Here is a 14,876-nt window from a genome sequence, read left to right as displayed (position 1 = left end):
GGTCTGACAGCAGCTGTGGAGATGGAAAACTAACCTACTGTAGTACTCATGCCCACCTGCTAGAAAACCTTTGAATGTGTCACTCTCGGCCACAAGAATCTTCTTCACACCCTGCACTTTGCTGACCTCTGCCACAACCTGTAACAAATAAGCAAATATCAGCTCTGAATCGAGGCCCAGAAAAACAAGGTGGACTGGAATCATTGAATCCCTACAGTGCAGAGGGAGGCCATTCAAGCCTGCACCAACAAGGGGGAGGTGATGGCCTAGTGGTATTATCACTAGACTATTAATCCACACACTAAGCTAATGTTCTGGGGACCCGGGTTCGAATCCTGCCATGGTGGAATTTGAATTCAATAAAAAAAATCTGGAATTAAGAATCTACTGATGGCCATGAAACCATTGTTGGAAAAACCCATCTGGTTCACCAATGATCTTTTAGGGAAGGAAATCTGCTGTCCTTACGCGGTCTGGCCACACTACCAGAAGGACGTGGAGGCTTTGGAGAGAGTACAGAAAAGGTTTACCAGGATGTTGCCTGGTATGGAGGGTCTTAGCTATGAGGAGAGATTGGGTAAACTGGGGTTGTTCTCCCTGGAAAGACAGAGGATGAGGGGCGACCTAATAGAGGTGTATAAAATTATGAAGGGCATAGATAGGGTGAACAGTGGGAAGCTTTTTCCCAGGTCGGAGGTGACGAACACAAGGGGTCACGGGTTCAAGGTGAGGGGGGGCAAGGTTCAACACAGATGTCAGGGGGGCGTATGTTACACAGAGGGTGGTGGGGGCCTGGAATGCACTGCCAAGCAAGGTGATTGAGGCGGACACGTTGGGATCGTTTAAGACTTATCTAGATAGCCACATGAACAGACTGGGAATAGAGGGATACAAACGAATGGTCTAGTTGGACACACGAGCAGCGCAGGCTTGGAGGGCCGAAGGGCCTGTTCCTGTGCTGTATTGTTCTTTGTACATGTGACTCCAGAGCCACAGCAATGTGGTTGACTCTCAACTGCCCTCAGGTAACTAGGGATGGGTAATGCTGGCCAGCCAGCGACGCCCATGTCCCACGAATGAATAAAAAAGTCCCACCAGGCCCTATCCCCATGACCTCAAGTATTTATCCTGCTAATCCCCCTGACACTAAGGGGCAATTTAGCACGACCAATTAACCTAACCCACACATCTTTGGCGTGCGGGAGGAAACCGGAGCTCCCAGAGGAAACCGGGAGAATGTGCAAACTCCACACAGACAGTGTCCCGAGGCTGGAATTGAACTCGGGTCCCTGGCACGGTGAGGCAGCAGTGCTGGCCACTGTGCCACAAGAGAAGTCTACAAACAATCCACTGGTCATATTAATAGCACCACTGTGGCATGTAAATACTGCTTCGCCCTTGCCTCCTTTATGCCAGTACTGAAAACCTATCATTTCGATCAAGCACTTTTCACCTCTCCCAATATCTCTTCTTTGCCTCAGTGTCATGTTTTTTTGGATTGCACTCCTGTGAAGCACCTCAGGACATTTTATTACATCAGACGTGCTATATAAATGTAAGCTGTTCTTTCAGTCAGTAAAGTCTCAGAGGTAATAATTAATATTACAACGGCAATTCTAATTTCCATAAGTCTTTGGAAGATATGCAAAGATCTGGTCTTACCTTGCCACAATTTGTGCCGGCAACCAAGCAGCTAACATCTCCACCCAGCTGTTTTGCTGCTGTGATGGCATTGAGGGTAATAGGAGTCAGCTTTTCATTGTTGTGCTCTGCAAGTACAAGGGTGCTTTGAAATCGTTGCAGGTAGCTGATCTGGAAAAGCAGCAAAGAAGAATCTTACAAAATCTTGCCATTTTTACTGGGAACACAGGGACATGAAGCCACTTGCCCCGCGAGGCTGATTACCACTCAGTGTGATCATGACAGAGCTGCAGCTTAACGCCTTATAAGCATCTTTGTCCCATATCTCATAACTTACAATCTCCAATCTAAAACTAATCAATGCAGTATCAATTGTCATTTGTGGAGAGTTCCAAACTCCTAACATTCTTTGCATCTTGAAAGGTTCACCCTTTTCACTGCTGGAATATCTGATTCGACCCACCAACCAATAGAACTAATTTCTCTCAAACACTCCCTGTTCCCCTCAACATCCTGGAAGCTTTGACCAAATCAAAGTCCAGGTATTATATATCACAATGAGATTTGTGATATTATAATACTTCAGAAAGCCAATATTTAAGATAAGAGCTTTGAACTGCCCCTTGATTATACAATATTGATACTAATACGCAAAGGTAAAAATATAGGGAATTAACACACTTTGTTAAACGATATTCCCATGTGACATTTCATTGTCACAAACTGCTCCCAAGCGACAGACCTCTATCCATACTAGCATTAGATAGCTCAAAGCGCTCTCGCCAAATACAACCAAGGTTTGAAGGGAGGAAACCCACTGTTGGGGTATTTGCCACAATGAAATTTCATACTTCCACACTTTGTCAAAACAGTGCCACGGGACAATTTCACCTGAAAGAACAGGCAGGACCTCGGTTCAAAATCTCATCCGGGAATTCGAACAACCCAAGGTCAGTATTGGGGCAAACACTAGCTCTCATTGTCAACATCAGATTTCAGTGTTGTTGAGCCAGTAGCTGATATCACTGCCAACACCAAGTCTCAGTGTTGTCGATTCACAAGGACATTCAGACTAAATGATTAATGACTGCAGCATAATTACTGCAGACTTGTGAAATAACTCGCAAGTTAATTACCGGGAACATTCTCTGATAATTGGCTGATGTATCTGCCTTCCTGAGTCAAACAATTGTGTGCAATTACACTGGGATCCCTCTAACACTATATCTATCCCTCTGTAACGCTGGCTACTATAGCGCGGTGCTCAGTATAACACGGTTCTGTCTTGAATCCCAAACTTTCATTTAAGTAGGATTTGCCCAACATGGCATTAAACCACATGTCAGAAAGGCTTCCACTCAGCTCCTCTAAGGCAGCAGTCAAGGAATTTCAGGTACCTTGGCACCCTGTGTTAGGAAGATTTGTTCCTGCTGCTGGCAGTCCGGTAACAGCTTCTAGATAGCGTGTATATACGTAAACATTAGGAATGGGGAGGGGTGGATTTAGCTGCAATGCATCATGTGCCTGAAGAGACTACAGATGGTCATTATCTGGACAAGACCCATGTCTACTATTGCGAGCACCACAGAGTAACTGCCCGATCTTGGACAGCCTTCCACAAGCTAGCAAACCCAAATGTCCGGTCTACCCGAGCTGGGACAGCTCACAAGGCTGTTCACCACTCATCACAGGTCCTCATATTTGCGGTGGAGCTGTTCTGTCACATCCTACAACTACCATCACCAGATGGTAACTGACATCTGTAGAATGGCTCCCTAGCACGGATCACAAGAAGAGTGGGAAACAATTAGAGGCACTTTACCCCTTGCAGTCCACCTTGATGTTTGAGCTCTTAAAACGTATTACAAAAATCATTAGGTAACAAAGTTTTATCAGCAGCAACAGGTGAGGAAGAGGTAGTTCAGAAAATTAACTGGTTTTGTTAAAAGAGATAAGGGACATGAAAAGCTGGTACAGCTTGGATAGAAACAGGACAACCTCCAATGGTTATAGTGTCCAGAACAAGGTGCCACAAGATCAAATGAAAAAACATTTAGAACCAGGAGCTGTGCAATGCAGTCAGTTAGTGACTGAAACTGACCATCATAGAAATCATAGAAACCCTACAGTGCAGAAGGAGGCCATTCGGCCCATCAAGTCTGCACCGACCACAATCCCACCCAGGCCCTACCCCCACATATTTACCCGCTAATCCCTCTAACCTACGCATCTCAGGATTCTAAGGGGCAATTTTTAACCTGGCCAATCAACCTAACCCGCACATCTTTGGACTGTGGGAGGAAACCGGAGCACCCGGAGGAAACCCACGCAGACACGAGGAGAATGTGCAAACTCCACACAGACAGTGACCCGAGCCGAGAATCGAACCCGGGACCCTGGAGCTGTGAAGCAGCAGTGCTAACCACTGCGCCACCGTGCCGACCATGCTGGCACTGCAAAAGCAATTAGAAAGATTGTTGAAAGCAAAGGGATTTGGGAACTTAGTGGAAATGTGGGACTAGAGCTATTGCTGGGATTTGGGAGAACCAACCTGCTTCATTAGAACATAAGAAATAGGAGCAGGAGTAGACCATCTAGCCCCTCAAGCCTGCTCCACCATTCAATAAGATCATGGCTGATCTGATAGTGGGTTCAGTTCCACTTACCCGCCCGCTCCCCATAACCCTTAATTCCCTTAATGGTTAAAAATCTGTGACTTAAACATATTTAACGAGGTAGCCTCTACTGCTTCATTGGGCAGAGAATTCCAAAGATTCACGACCCTCTGGGAGAAGTTCCTCCTCAACTCTGTTCTAAATTGACTCCCCCGTATTTTGAGGCTAGGCCCCCTAGTTCTTGTTTCCATTGCAAGTGGAAATAACCTCGCTGCTTCTACCCTGTCTAGCCCCTTCATTATCTTATATGTCTCTATAAAATCTCCCCTCAACCTTCTAAACTCCAATGAGTACAGGCCCAGTCTACTCAATCTCTCCTCATAAGCTAACCCCCTCATCTCCTTATGCTTTCTGTGACTCAGATCATTCTGAGGGCCCAAAGATGTGAGGAAATTATAATGGAGTACCAAAAAGTAAATTACAATTAACTATACATTTAGCATTCAAGGACATGGGATAAGTGCTGGAAAATGGAATTAACGTGACTTTAGTGCTAGTTGTCAGTGCAGACTCGGTGGGCCGAAGAGCCTTATCCGAACTGTGTGACTCTAACATTCATTAGAAAAGGTGTGGTAATTGATCAAAGATAGGACTGAGCATTAACCTACTTTTTAAAAAATTATCAGACAAGTGTTTTCCTGACAAACCACTTCAGCAGCCCCAAGAGTCAACCACAGAACATGGAACTGGAGTCACATGTAAATCGGAACAGGCAGATTCTTATCTTTGATGGATGTTAGTGAACAAGCTTTTTTTCTGGCATGAACCCAGCAGGTTTCAAGCTTCTGTTTACTGGTATTAACCCCTGCAAACAATCAGGTCCCTTCAATCATTTTCACAAGCTGCCACATCAGGATTTTAACACTCAGCCCCTGGGTTGCTGCAACCAGCGTGCTACCTGTGCTAACGTTACACAAAAGCAAAAAACTCAATTCGGGTCTCTCATATTTGCAATGATGCTTACGAAGAGTAAAACGTCATAACCTCTGCACATGTAACCCCAGCTTTGTTCAGGTCAATAGGTTTGCAATGACGTCATTTGTTTATCGTCTAACTGGCCTGACCTTGGGAATATTGACAGGATTCCTTGCCATTTGTCAGCAGGAAAGATTTTAATTCCCAACTTGTTCTCAATTTGAATTGGGGGGGGTAAAGGCAAGAGGAGGAAAAGAAATGATCTAACATTCAAGGACATGGGATAAGTGCTGAAAAATGGAATTAACGTGACTTTAGTGCTAGTTATTGTCAGTGCAGACTCCTCGGTGGGCCGAAGAGCCTTTTCCGAACTGTGTGACTCTAACATTCCTTGTTGTTAAAGGATCATAGTCCCAAACCCCCCCCAAAACACACAAACTATAGCCCTCTCTGCACCTCCTCCCCCACCCACCAATTCTACACTCCTTATTTCAAGGGGCATGGCCTGAAAAGGCGAGTGGAATTACATGTCCCCTTCATAGAAATCATCATAGAAATCATAGAAACCCTACAGTGCAGAAGGAGGCCATTCGGCCCATCGAGTCTGCACCGACCACAATCCCACCCAGGCCCTACCCCCACATATTTTACCCACTAATCCCTCTAACCTACGCATCCCAGGACTCTATGGGGCAATTTTTTTAACCTGGCCAATCAACCTAACCCGCACATCTTTGGACTGTGGGAGGAAACCGGGGCACCCGGAGGAAACCCACGCAGACACGAGGAGAATGTGCAAACTCCACACAGACAGTGACCCGAGCCGGGAATCGAACCCGGGACCCTGGAGCTGTGAAGCAGCAGTGCTAACCACTGTGCTACCGTGCCGCCCGCATTTTTCATCGCGGCATGAAAATCCTGGATCACGTGCGCCAACTCCGCTTTGTCAGAGAGCGACAGATTTGAGAGATCCAGTGGCTTCACTGTAAAAATCAGGAACTACAGCCCAGCACACGGCGATCCAGAATTGCTAAGGTAAACCACCTTACTCCATGCAAGGGTGCTCGCTCATGAGGCCAACTTCACATATTGGCACCGGCAAACGAAAAGGGTCAGTTGTCTCAAAGCGCTCGCTCTGGACAAATTCCATAATAGTTTCCCACGTTTGACATGAAAAGTACACTCTGTTCAAACCCTACTACAGTAAGAGTTTTACCACCAGGTTGTTGTTAAAACTTTTACTGTGTTTACCCCAGTCCAACGCCGGCTTCTCCTCATCAAACCCTACTATGCAGTGATTTATCTATCCAATGATGCAGAAATATTCACAAATCTACTGCTGCAATCTTCTGAAGTTGACGAGACATCTCTTGGCTTCAATGTGAATTTAGGAAAATATTTAAACCAGAAAAGCAAAACACACACGCAGTCACACATGGATTTAGCTTAAGCCACACATCCACATTCATGATAACATGAAAAACACTAATGTACAGGCAGCACACAGCAAGTTTAGCGCCAGCATCAGAATTCTGCCAGGTTTAAAAACAGGTCGGTAACCCCATTAGCCCCCGCCCCGCCCCCCGCACCCACCCCCCGAGCACGCTGAACCATCTTTAACATTACGTGAGAAAGAAGCCACATGGGCTTGTGCTCTGAAAATATTTGCGGAACTATTCACAAGGCGGCTCTGAAGAAGGGTCTTCATCTCAAACTGACTCCGAGGTGGCAGACACACCCCTTAGGAGCTGTGATGTTCAAAGCTCAGCCCTCACCGTGGAATGGAACACACATGCCACACTAACGCTTCAGTAAGAAAGCATGCATTTTCAAAGGTAACACTTTCTAAGCGGCCTGCTGCTTCATTAGATTCAAGAGGTCCACTGGCCAATACTCTTGCCAATCACCAAAGATAATACAGTCAGTTGTTTGCTGCTTATGGGATCTTCCTGTGCAGAAGCAGCTCTGAATATTTGCACACAAAAGTGACTGCAATTCAAAACCATTACACGGATTACGCAGCACTTTGGGTTTGGGATGTCCTGGGCAATGATTAAAGCATCATCAGAGACACCAAGACAAAACTTCCATTGGGCATCAAAAGTCCCGTCGGATTGGAAGAGAAGCCGGAGGCGTTACTGACAGTGTCTTGGCCAATGTCTATCATAGAATCCCTACAGTGCAGAAGGAGGCCAATCGACCCATCAAGTCTACACCGACCACAATCCCACCCAGGCCCTATCCCCATAACCCCATGCATTTACCCTAGCTAGTTTCCCTGACACGAAGGGGCAATTTAGCACGGCCAATCAACCTAACCCGCACATCTTTGGACTGTGGGAGGAAACCGGAGCACCCGGAGGAAACCCATGCAGACACGGGGAGAATGTGCAAACTCCGCACAGACAATGACCCAAGTCGGGAACCGAAGCCAGGAAAAGTGGTGAGGCAACAGTACTAACCACTGTGCCGCCCTATGCTACAATTGTCATAACAAAAATGCACATTTCTTTTTTAATTTGTTTATGGGATGTGGGCGTCAATGGCCGGCCCAGCATTTGTTAACCATCCTTAATTGCCCTCAAGAAGGTGGTGGTGAGCTGCCTTCTTGAAACGCTGCAGTCCTGTTAGGGAGTGTGTGTCCAGGATTTTGATCCAGCGACAGTGAAGGAACAGCCGATATATTTCCAAGTCATCCTCTCTTCCACCTTGTTCCATCACGAAAAAGATACAAAAGTCTGAGATCGCATCCCATCCGACTCAAGAACAACTTCTTCCCCGCTGCCATCAGATCTTTGAATGGACCTACCGTATATTCAGCTGATCTTTCTCTACACCCCAGCTTTGACTATAACACTATATTCTGCACCCTCTGCTTTTCTTCTCCGCTATATACTCTATGAATGGTATGCTTTTTCTGTACAGCGCACAAGAAACAATATTTTTCACAGTATCCCAATACATGAGACTGTAATAAAGCAAATCAAGTCAGGATGGTGAATGGCTTGGTGGGGAACTTGAAGGTGGTCCCATATATCTGCTGCCCCTACCTTTCTAAATGGAAGCGGTCGTCGGTTGGGAAGGTGCTGTCCAAGCACTAGATTGTTCATCAATTTCAAAATGCCACTTGTAGGAGTTTGCTATGCACAAATTGGCTGCTGTTGTTCGTGCGTTAAAACAGTGACCAGGCTTTAATTTTTTTTTTAAATTGGGAGAATGGTGGCACAGTAGTTAGCACTGTTGCCTCACAGCGCCAGGGACCCAGGTTCGATTCCCAGCTTGGGTCACTGTCTGTGCAGAGTCTGCAGGTTCACCCCGTGTCTGCGTGGGTTTCCTCCGGGTGCCCCGGTTTCCCCCCTCAGTCCAAAAGACATGCTGGTTAGGTGCATCGGCCGTGCTAAATTCTCCATGTCCCCAAACAGACGCCAGAGTGTGGTGACCAGGGGATTTTCACAGCAATTTCATTGCAGTGTTAATGTAAGCCGACTTGTGACACTAATAAATAAACTTTACAACAAACCCAGGCAATTGGGACCAGCTGGAGGGGCACCATGGTCAACATGGACTGGTTGAGCCGATGGAGCAGCACAGTGGTTAGCACTGCTGCTTCACAGTGCCAGGAACCTGGGATTGATTCCGGCCTTGGGTGACTGTGTGGTGTCTGTACATTCTCCCCGTGTCTGCGTGGGTTTCCTCCAGGTTCTCCCACAGTCCAAAAGATGTGCGGGTTAGGTTGATTGGCCTTGGTAAATTGACCCTTAGTGTCAGAGGGACCAGCTAGGGTAAACCCACGGGGTTACGGGGGATAGGGCCTGGGTGGAATTGTGGTCGGTGCAGACTCGATGGGCCGAATGGCCTCCTGCTGCACTGTAGGATTTTAAGACTTACTGAGAATGTGGGCAGCACGGTAGGACAGTGGTTAGCACCACTGCCTCACGGTGCCAGGGACCCAGGTTCAATTCCGGCTTGGGTCAGTGTCTGTGTGGAGTCTGAGGGACCCATTTCCCTCCCACCGGCTTCTCTTCTAATCCAACGTTGGGACTTTTGATGCCCAATGGAGGTTTTGTCTTGGTGTCTCTGATAATGCTTTAATCATAGCCCAGGAATTCCTAAACCCAAAGTGCTGTGTAATCAGCGTAATGGTTTTCGAATCGCAGAGTTTGCACATTCTCCCCGTGTCTGCGTGGGTTTCCTCCGGGTGCTCCGGTTTCCTCCCACAGTCCGGAAGACGTGCTGGTTAGGGTGCATCGCCCGTGCTAAATTCTCCCTCAGTGTACCCGAACAGGAGTGTGGCGACTAGGGGATTTTCACAGTAACTTCATTGCAGTGTTAATGTAAGCCTTACTTGGTGACACTAATAATAAATAAAAGTTTAAACTTTATGTGAAAGGCGCTATTGAAATGCAACTCTCTCCCTGTGAGCGGGTTCAGGTTGAGTTGATCAGGTGCAGCTTTGACTTTGACCTGCAGACAGCCAGAGTGGCAGAGCCCGGGGACCTCAGGCCCCGCACCCCCTCCCCCGGGAGGGGGGCCTCTGCGACCCTCAGCGCTTTGACCCCGACCCACAGGCTGCAAATGCGGCCTTAGCGAGCTGGAGCCTCCGCCCGCTGGGGTCTGGGCCGAGAACACGCGGGGTGGAGGCCTGCAGGCCGCGGGTACCCCCTCCCCGCGGAGTCTCCCTCAGTCTCTGACACTCACCGCCGCCGCTGGGAGCCTCCGGCCGCGCGGACACAGCATCCCGAACATCTTCCAGCACCTTCCACCGCCCGGACTCTCGCGAGATCGGCAGCGCCCCGCCCCCTTTTCCAGACCTCTCGCGAGATCTCCTCGCCGCCCCGCCCCTTTCCCCAGACCTCTCGCGAGATCTGCTCCTCGCCCCGCCCCCTTTTTCCGGAACTCTCACGTGATCTCCTCTCCGCCCCACCCCCATTTCCAGACCTCTCTCGAGATCTCCTCTCCGCCCCGCCCCCTTTTCCGCAACTCTTGCGAGATCTCCTCTCCGCCCCGCCCCATTTCAAACCCTCTCGCGATAACTCCGCATCGCCCCGCCCCCTTTTCGGCGATCTCGTGAGACCTCCCGCCATTGGCGGGCGCTCTGATTGGTTCACGCGCCACACGAGTTAGTACTGTTGCCAACCCTCCCGGATTGGCCTAGAGTCTCACGAAGTTCAGGCCATTCGGCCCCTCTAGCCCTGCACCACCAGTCAATGTCATCATGGGTCATCCTCTATCTCAATGACATCTTTCCGCACTCTCACCTCATAATCCCTCTAGAATCCAGAAATATATCTACCTCATTGTTTTTTTAATTATTTGATTTGATTTATAAATGTTAAAATTTATTACTTAGTGTCACAAGTAAGGCTTACATTAACACTGCAATGAAGTTACTGTGAAAATCCCCTAGTCGCCACACTCCAGCACCTGTTCGGGTACACTGAGGGAGAATTTAGTATGTCCAATGCAACTAGGACTCCTTAGACTGTGACCCCTTGTTCTAAACCCACCCCCAGCCAATAGAATCAGCATCCAGTCCATCCGGCCCTGTCAGAATTTTATACGCTTCAATGAGACACTTAATTTTTCTAAATTCCAGTGAATACAGACCCAGTTGACCCAATCTCTCCTCGTAGGACAATCCTGTCATCCCAGGAAACAATGATGTGGAGATGCTGGCGTTGGACTGGAGTAAACACAGTAAGAAGTCTAACAACACCAGGTTAAAGTCCAACAGGTTTATTTGGTAGCAAAAGCCACTAGAACAGTCAGATGAACCTTCGCTGCACTCCCATTTTGGCAAATATGTTCTTTCTTAGATAAGGGGACCAAAACTGCACACAATGCTCCAAGTGTTGTCTCACAGAGACCCTGTACAGAGATATCCTTGCTCAAGTCTTCTTGCAATGAAGGCCAACATGCCATTTTCCGGCTTGCTGGACCTGCATGCTGGTGTATAAGGACACTCTGGTCCCTTTGTACATCAACATTTCCCAATCTATCACCATTTAAATAATACTCTGCCATTCTGTTTTTCCTACCAGAGTGGATAACTTCACACTTATCCATGTTATAATGCACCTGCATTTCTTTGCACATTTCTCTTCACCAGACATAGAAATATTGATCATGGGAAGAAAAGTTTGTTTGGATCATGGCTGTGTTTCCTGCCAACACTGTGCATACGCAGTTCGAGCACATTTCTCTGTGATCTAATTTGGCGTGACAGTGTAGGCAGCAGCCAGGACCAAAGGTGGCACTGCTCAAATCATCACAGTTGGGCAGTGGCACCCTGTGTGCTGTTCAGCACAGTGGTGAAAATCTATGAGTTTGCCAAAACCAATTTGAAAAACCAAATGCAGACTACTGTGGACAGTTTGTGCAGCGCACCCCTCCCACTTGAAGACGATCAGAAGTCTGGGTAGACCTCTTTTTCAGATAGCTTTCACCCACTTCTCTATGGGGAAGGAGCCCGGAGCTGCAAATGGAATCAATGAGTGGATCAGAAATCTCCGCTTCCTCCCCATCCTGATCCCTGGAAACTGCAGGAAGGCTGCGCGTCTGTGTCAAAGCACAGAAAGTGGGTGAACAGTTTCAGGATTCGAATAGGTTCAGGATTTCACTTGGTTGATTCCAGAGTTGAGAAGGTTGGCTTATGAGGAGAGACTGAGTAGACTGAGACTATACTCATTGGAATTCAGAAGAAACATATAAGATTATGAAGGGAATAGATAAGATAGAAGCAGGGACGTTGTTTCCACTGGCAGGTGAAATTAGGACTAGGGGACATGGCCTCAAAATAAGGGGGAGCAGATCTAGGACTGAGCTGAGGAGGAACTTCTTCAGCCAAAGGGTTGTGAACGTGTGGAATTCCCTGCCCAGTGAAGCAGTTGAAGCTACCTCATTGCATGTTTTTATGGCAAGGTTAAATAGATTTTTGAACAGTAAAGGAATTAAGGGTTATGGTGACTGGGCGGATAAATGCAGCTGCGTCCACGAAAAGATCAGCCATGATCTTTATTGAATGGCGGTGCAGGCTCGAGGGGCCAAATAGCCTACTCCTGCTCCTAGTTCTTATGTTCTTATGAATATGATCCAATTGGCCTTGTGTCTCCTGTCATTGGAGTCTGCACATGTGTGGACAAGTGCGTGTGCACAGACAGGCATTGGTGGCCACCTTGCATTGGCAGGAGATACAGCTGGCAGTCAAGCATCATTGAGAGATCCTGTGTATGTTTAGCACTGTTTGCTTCAGTCTATGCAAAGACACCATTCTAAGATATTTCTGCCTATGCGACTAACTCTGCTAACTCGACTCCATGTAGAATCAGAAGGCTAAAGGTTAGCTAAAAGTTGACTGCATTCCTGAAGGGTACACAATGCAGGCAAACAGGTTTTTCATAACCGCAGCTTCAAGGATTGTTTTTCTAAGATGGAGACAGCCTGAGGAAAAACATTTCCAATAACGCAATAAGAGTTGAAATATAGTTTGGATTTCAGTGTGTTTTTTCAGAGATTGTTTCAAGATTCAGTTCAGTGCATTCAAGCTCAGTACAGGGGCTGGCAGTAGAAGACAGTCTCCAAGTTTTCTTTTTCTTTTTCTCTGCTTCTGTCATGTTAATATTTTTAAGTTCTGTTCAATAAAAGAAAAGCATTTTAAAGATCGCATCAGTGCCGTCCCCTCGTCTCTTCAAATGAAGGAGTCATTTGCTTTCCAATTGGTGTAGGAAGGCAGTGCATCGCAAGGATCTGGTTGTTAGAATGTAACTAGTGACAACTTTGTACTGGATGTAATGTGACCAATGGTAACAAGCTGCCAACTAATCAGCACCTTTTTTCTTCATGCAGTACACATCATTGCTCCCTGATGAGTGCAAAGTGAAAAGTTTTGACAGCATGTCTCCTTTTTTCAGAAATAGCATATATCGTCTCTGATGCTAAGGTCAATTATGTTGCTGCAGTAAAGACAAAATGCCACCAATAATAACACAAGCTGCTAAAGAAAATTCCTGCACAAGAAACAGGACCCAAATACATTCCTTAAAGGCACAGAATCATCACACTAATAAGGGAGGGATCCATGTGGCTTTAATTCAGCCAGTGCTGAGCTGATGAAAGAGCATGAGATGCCCTAGGCTGACCCAGTAAAAAATGGAACCAATTACAGAATGATGTGATGATCAGCTGACTCACTATAAATAAGAACCTGTTGGGAATTGTGGAGTGGCCCAGGGCGAGGCCCCAAGTTTGGAGTAATGAAGTTTCTTTATTAAACCCTTTCTTTAATTTATAAGTTGGAGTAAGGTTTGTTATATTTTTATTGTCTGCATTTGAAGACTTTCTTCTGAAGAAATAGAGTTTTAAAGTTAAAGCTTATTTATTAGTCACAAGTAAGGCTTACATTAACACTGCAATGAAGTTACTGTGAAATTCCCCCAGTCGCCACTCTGTTTGGGTACACTGAGGGAGAACTTAGCACAGCTAATGCACCTAACCGGTATGTTTTTTGGACTGAGAGAGGAAACCGGCGCCTGTTCGGGTCAATGCAAATAACCAACACGTCTTCCGGAATGTGGGAGGAAACCGGAGCACCCAGAGGAAACCCATGCAGGCACGGGGAGAACGTGCAAACTCCGCACAGACAGTGACCCAAGCCAGGAATCGAACCCGGGTCCTTGGCGCTGTGAGGCAGCACTGCTAACCACTGTGCCACCGTGCCGCCCCAGTAGTGGTGGCCAACTAATGACTGGAGCGTGCAGCAAGTTTCATGATGAAGTTGCAGGAATACACTTAATCACAGCTAGCCATCCTAATCCACATCATTGGGAAGCCTTACAATTCACATGATAGACAACTCTTACACAAGGCTGCTGTAACCATTAGGCAAATTAAGCAGTCGCCTCGAGTGGTGTGGCGGAACTGTGTGGACAAAGCTGATTGGGTTATTCATGAAATTATAAGTAAACAAACAGGTCATGTGATTCAATCACAGTAGATAGAAAAGTTGTCCTTTATCGTGTAAAATAAGTATGTGATTATGAAGGCAGCATTTTTATTCATATTAATGCACACTATTTATTTTTGAAAGGTGGATGTTGACAGTTTGCCGAGGACACCTCCTGCTCTTTCACCAGCTCAGCATTGACTGATTTAAAGCCACATGGATCCCTCCCTTATTAGTGTGATGATTCTGTGCCTTTAAGGAATTTATTTGGGTCCTGTTTCTTGTGCAGGAATTTTCTTTAGCAGCTTGTGTTATTATTAGTGCCACTTTGTCTTTACTGCAGCAACATAATTGACCTTAGCATCAGAGAAGGTATATGCTATTGCTGAAAAAAAGAGACATACTGTCAAAACTTTTCACTTTGCACTCATCAGGCAGCAACGATGTATACTGCATGAAAAAAAGGGTGCTGATTAGTTGGCAAGTCAACTTTGATTTGTCTGCTCCAGATGTGCATTTGGGCATAAATATATGGAAATTCTTACAATTTATATTATAGACAACTCATAGAAAATAGCAGTGCCTGATTTGTAGAGGCGTAGTCATCAAATCATTTGCGGCACAGATGTAGGACATTCCACCCATCAAGAATGTGCAAGATCTCCGTTAAATCAGTGCCATTCCCCTGCTCTATCCACATCCCC

General features: G+C 46.6%; 1 protein-coding gene across 2 annotated transcripts in view; it reads right to left on the bottom strand.

The window, feature by feature from the left end:
* The window catches only part of etfa (electron transfer flavoprotein subunit alpha), a 56,981-nt gene extending 46,946 nt beyond the window's left edge, over positions 1 to 10,035 (bottom strand). Inside the window, exons 1-3 of one of the 2 annotated variants that reach the window (XM_078200000.1) lie at positions 9,930 to 10,035; positions 1,663 to 1,812; positions 57 to 138 (exon numbers count right to left, since the gene is read on the bottom strand). In XM_078200000.1, coding sequence (XP_078056126.1) covers positions 57 to 138; positions 1,663 to 1,812; positions 9,930 to 9,977 — 280 coding nt within the window. In that variant the 5' untranslated portion in view covers positions 9,978 to 10,035. The remainder of the gene's footprint in view (positions 1 to 56; positions 139 to 1,662; positions 1,813 to 9,929) is intronic. The other variant, XM_078200001.1, reaches the window with a different exon arrangement.
* Between the last annotated feature and the right edge of the window lie 4,841 nt (positions 10,036 to 14,876).

This window comes from Mustelus asterias, chromosome 29 (assembly GCF_964213995.1).
Source record: "Mustelus asterias chromosome 29, sMusAst1.hap1.1, whole genome shotgun sequence".
Lineage (NCBI taxonomy): Eukaryota > Metazoa > Chordata > Chondrichthyes > Carcharhiniformes > Triakidae > Mustelus > Mustelus asterias.
This window is presented reverse-complemented; position numbering and strand designations above follow the sequence as displayed.